We start from the raw sequence: 5,187 nt of genomic DNA, 5'->3' as shown, positions 1-5,187 counted from the left end.
AAGGAAGGAGAGAGAGAAAGAAAAGAAACAAAAAGAAAGAAAGAAAGCAAGAAAAGAAAGAGAAAAAGAAAAGGAAAGAAAAAAAGAAAAGGAAAGAGAAAAGAAAGGGAAAGAAAGAAAGAAAAAGAAAGAAAAAGAAAGAAAGAAAGTTTTATGGAAATCATACACTGTCACTTCCATCATATTCTACTGGTTGATATAGTTACAAAGTTCCATCCAAGAGGAAGGAACATAGCTCCTACATCTTGATGGAGGAAGGTCAGTATCACATTGTAAGAGAAGGAACTTGGAATAGGATATGAATTAGGCTATCTTTGGAAAGTACAGATTGCACATATACCATTCATTAAAACCTGGAATATTAAGCCTTTTAATTTTAAAACTTCTTTCTAGTACATTCCAGTTACTTCCATAGCTATCCCTTGTTATTTTCCCTCTTGGTACTTTAAAAGCTCTCCTAGAACTTAAAGTCTGGTAGTGGAAAAAATGATATAAGAAAGCAGAAGAAACTGAATAAACCAACACAAACCATTTTAACTAACTACAATTCAATCCTGCTGCCATCAAGTGATTATTTAAAGACTAAAGTTCTAGTTCCTCTAGCACTGAAACACCTCCATGAGTATCTTGGAATCATGACTCCTGGGATGTCTTGATGATCTCAGGCTAGTGGACAGTTGTCTACAAAATCCCGAAATTGCATACCATTTGGTTGAATGAAAGACCTTACTTTCCATGAAAGTTTTTGATGTAGTCAAACTGCTATGGCCATGGTGTATTACTTGAGAATCCTCTTCCCAGTGATTCTGAAATACGTGGTAGGTCTCCATCAACTTGCTTTTTTCCTATCTTTCATTTATCACAACTACATATTTTGAAAGCTAAATAGAATTATATGTATTTTGAGAAATAAGACATCACCTTCCTTTTTCATTATTTGATTCTTCTAAACTCAAATAAATATTTATTGAGAACCCCATAACATGCCAAGTCCTTGTTAAATGCTTGTGCATTTAAGGGAGAGAACAGCAAGAAATGAAATCTCAAATATGCCTATACACCAGGCCTTGCACCCAAATCACTTATAGACTTGTAGAGGACAGGTAAGAAAATCAACAATTACCATATAAGAGTAAACAGACCACCTGTACCTGTGTCCCTGATCAGTCTGTGCTTATCATTGCACCCCAGCACTTGATACAGGGCCTGGCATATAGTCAACACCTGGGAGAGGTTTGCTAAAGTGATGTGTTCAAGGAATTAAAAAGCAAGAGTTATGGCATGGGAGACTTCCTGGAGGAAGGGACATTGGGTAGGGCGTGAGCTCTGTCCACCCAGTTTTGGGTTGGCTATGGATTTCATGTCAGTTAGGCTTCTAATTCTGTTTGTTGATATCTTAGACTTGTAAACCAAAAGGTAGCTGAGACAGGTCTCAATCAATTTAGAAGTTGATTTTGCCAATGTTAAGGATAATACCTGGGAGAAAAAAAAAAACAAAAAAAACACACCTCGAAATCACAGAAACAGCGTGTGGTCTGTGCCTGTCTCCAAAGATGACTTGGAGGCCTTCAATATTTAGAGGAGAAAAGTGGGCTGGAGGGGAAAGCAGGAAGTTATAGTCATCCACATATTGCAAGAGAAAAGGAGCAGGTAGGGGAACCATCAACTATGTATTCACCTCGCACTTTACAAAAGATCAGGTGAACATAGAGTAGCTACCTGTGGAGATAGTTAACCTTTTATCTGTATGTATCTGCTTAGGAAAAAAAGGAAAGGCAGTTGCTTACATGACTCAGCTTTCAGCTTAATTTTTTCCTTTTGGCAAAGTGAATTGGGGTCCCATGTTTTTATTTTCCTTTCACAGACTGTAGGTAGTTTTGCACTAACTATAGCCAGCATCCCTCCCCCATTAACCCACTATGAGACAAGCTTTCTAGCCTTGCTCTCTGCTTTTTAGGAGATCTTTCCTACTGTGTATGCCTTACTGGGTATATAAGTTTACTGAGTGTTTTGTTTTTTTCTCATTTATAGTAGCTCTCATATTTCATGTTTTACACAGCATCAGGCAATTAGGGGGCAATGAACTCTGTCAGATAAAGGCCAACTGTAATAAAGCAAGCCTAATCTATCAAAGCTGGTAATTTGCTGAATCACCTCTCCTATTCTTTTTTGTGTCTGTTCACCATAGGATTATGTAAACTTGGGCCCCCTGGGAGTGAAGCTTATGAGTGTGGAGAGCAAGAAAATGCCCATTCATTTTCAAGAGAAGGAAATTCCAGTCAAACTCTATAAAGATGTCAGGAGCCCGGAAAGTCGCATCACATATAAGATGATGAAGTCTTTTCTCTAAGACTGAAAGCTGCAAAGGAAACACGACGTTTTCTTATAAATGTTTTTTGGGAACTGAAGTATATCCGTTGCCCATTTTACTTACGCTTTGGCTCATTTTTAAACCAGCTGTTATTTCTAAAGGTCATAATTACATTTAAAATCAAAGGTATTCAGCTATTCATTTACTTGCATGGTATGAGTGACCAAAATGGAAGCACACTTTGTATTTCTACATTGAAGTATTCAGAAGCATGACAGTAGTTTCAAGGTAGTCTCTGAGGTTCCTTTTCACACACAAAACATTCACTGATTAATCTGCGATTCCAATATGAAATAGTTCCATTAGAAATGTTTCTAAGAAAATCTTTGTATAGCATTGACTACACATCTTTCCCTCTGAGGATGCTCAATGTGATAGACAGCCAGTCTGTAATTCAAGTCAATTCTTCTTAGTTTAACCCTGTGTATTAGTCTGTTCTCATGCTGCTAATAAAGACATAATTGAGACTGGGTAATTTATAAAGGAGGTTTAATTGATTTACAGTTCCACATGGCTGGGGAGGCCTTACCATCATGGCAGAAGGCGAATGAGGAGCAAAGTCACATCATACATGGTAGCAGGCAAGAGAGGGCTTGTGTAGGGGAATTCCCATTTATAAAACTATCAGATCTTGTGAGACTTATTCACTACTTCAAGAACAGTATGGGAAAAACCTGCCCCCATGATTCAATTACCTCCTACCAGGTCCCTCCCATGACACATGGGGATTATGGGAACTATAATTCAAGATGAGATTTGGGTGGGCACGTAGCCAAACCATATCACCCTGTTTATAATGAATATAAAAAATGAATGTCAACAAACTTGAGAGTGTTAATTTGTCATATAAAAATATCCACTGATAGGGAGCACTCCCTCCCTCCAGCTATATCTAGCCTAAACTATCATGTTCCTATCCCAAGAAAATACCACTTTTTTCAGGGCTACCACAAGCCAAAGACACTGTGACTACCTGGATGTGACATCAGCATTCCATTTGGATCCTCGAGACCAGATAATACCATCATATGTCATATTTCTGTAATCTTTAGTGATATAAGGATTAATTAATCATCAGTGGGGGAATGTTATTGGCATTTAAAGTAAGGACAATTGCGTGGCACTGTCTTGAGCCTGCAGGATGTTAGCACTCCTGCTCCCTCAATCTCAAATGCTGCTACCTTAACACTCTTCATTGTAGAAGTCAAAAACACTGGTCGTGTTACGTGGTAGTACCATCACCAATTGAACACCTTTGAGTTTCTCCTGTACTTAATTTTTGGAGACAAGGACTCACTCTGTCACCCAGGCTGGAGTGCAGTGGCACTATCGTAGCTCTCAGCATCCTGAAACTCCTGGGCTCAAGCAATCCTCCTGCCTCAAACTCCCGAGTAGCTGGGACTGCAGGTCTGTATCATCATGCCTCAACCTCTGAAAGTGCTGGGAATACAGGCGTGAGCCACCGCTCAGCCTCTCCTGTACTTTAATCTCCATTGTGTTCAGTGCTCTCCTGGACTCTTCCCATTCTCTCCCAAACCTTCCAACCATAACCTCTAAAAAAATCAATAAACAAGACAAACGCCACTGTTGAAGGTGTAAATGTCCAAGGGGTTCACCTTGCCTGTTGCCTAGACAGAGCCGATTCATCAAGACAGGGGAATTGCAATAGACAAAGAGTAATTCACACAGAGCCAGCTGTGCGGGAGCCCAGAGTTTTATTATTACTCAAATCAGTCTCCCTGAGCATTCGGGTAGCAGAATTTTTAAAGACAACATAGTAGGTGTGGGAAAGCCAGTGAGCCGGGAGTGCTGATTGGTCAGAGATGAAATCATAGGGAGTCAAAGCTGTCCTCCTGCACCCAATCAGTTCCTAGGTGGGGGGGGGCCACAAGATCAGATGAGCCATTTTATCAATCTAGGTAGTGCCAGCTGATTCATCACGTGCAGGGTCTGCAAAATATCTCAAGCACTGATCTTAGGAGCAGTTTAGAGACAGTCAGAATCTTGTAACCTCCAGCTGCATGACTCCTAAGCCATAAGTTCTAATCTTATGGCTAATGTTAGTCCTACAAATGCAATCTACTCTGTAGGCAAGAAGGAGGTCTGCTTTGGGAAAGGGCTGTTATCATGTTTGTTCTAAACTATAAACTAAGTTTTTCCCAAAGTTAGTTGGGCCTCTGCCCAAGAATGAAAAGGACAGCTTGGAGATTAGAAGCAAGATGGAGTCGATTAAATTAGATCTCTTTTGCTGTCTCGGTCATAATTTTGCAAAGGCGGTTTCAAAGGTGTCTTTTCTTTTTGAGACAGGGTCTTACTGTCATCTAGGCTGGAGTGCAGTAGCATGATCATGGCTTACTGCAGTCTTAGCCTCTCAGGGATCCTCTCACCTCACCCTCCCAAATAGCTGAGACCACAGAAGCTCACCACCATGTCCAGCTAATTTTTTATTTTTTGTAGAGATGGTGTTGGGGGGAGGGTGGGAGGGTCTTACCATGTGACCTAGGCTGGTCTTAAACTCCTGAGCTCAAGTGATCTTCTTGGCTCAACTTCTGAAAGTGCTAGGATTATAGATGTGAACCACCACGCCCAGCCTGTTGAAGATTTCTTTTACTCTCTGGTTTTGACTGGCACCTGGCTTTCCCCAGAAAGACCTCACTTCCCCTGTAGCCCTCTCTAGTGGATGGTATTGATTCTTCTCTGCCCCCACATTCTGTGGGGCTTACATGCTTTCACCAATGCAATGCCTCTTGTAGACCACAATTCCACCAGTCTTATGTAAAAACACGCCTTTTGAAGCTCAGTATATATGTCACCCT

General features: G+C 40.6%; 1 protein-coding gene across 2 annotated transcripts in view; it reads left to right on the top strand.

Moving 5' to 3' along the window:
* CCDC83 (coiled-coil domain containing 83) overlaps positions 1-2,854 on the top strand; it is an 86,890-nt gene extending 84,036 nt beyond the window's left edge. For both annotated transcript variants that reach the window (XM_011984926.1, XM_011984925.1), the window contains one exon: positions 2,189-2,854. In XM_011984926.1, the coding sequence (XP_011840316.1) occupies positions 2,189-2,350 (162 nt within the window). In that variant the 3' untranslated portion in view covers positions 2,351-2,854. The remainder of the gene's footprint in view (positions 1-2,188) is intronic.
* Positions 2,855-5,187: the final 2,333 nt, after the last annotated feature.

The sequence above is a fragment of the Mandrillus leucophaeus genome, unplaced genomic scaffold, assembly GCF_000951045.1.
Source record: "Mandrillus leucophaeus isolate KB7577 unplaced genomic scaffold, Mleu.le_1.0 Scaffold276, whole genome shotgun sequence".
In the NCBI taxonomy this organism is placed as follows: Eukaryota; Metazoa; Chordata; class Mammalia; order Primates; family Cercopithecidae; genus Mandrillus; species Mandrillus leucophaeus.
Note: the sequence above shows the minus strand (reverse complement) of the source record. Positions and strands in the feature narration are given on the sequence as shown.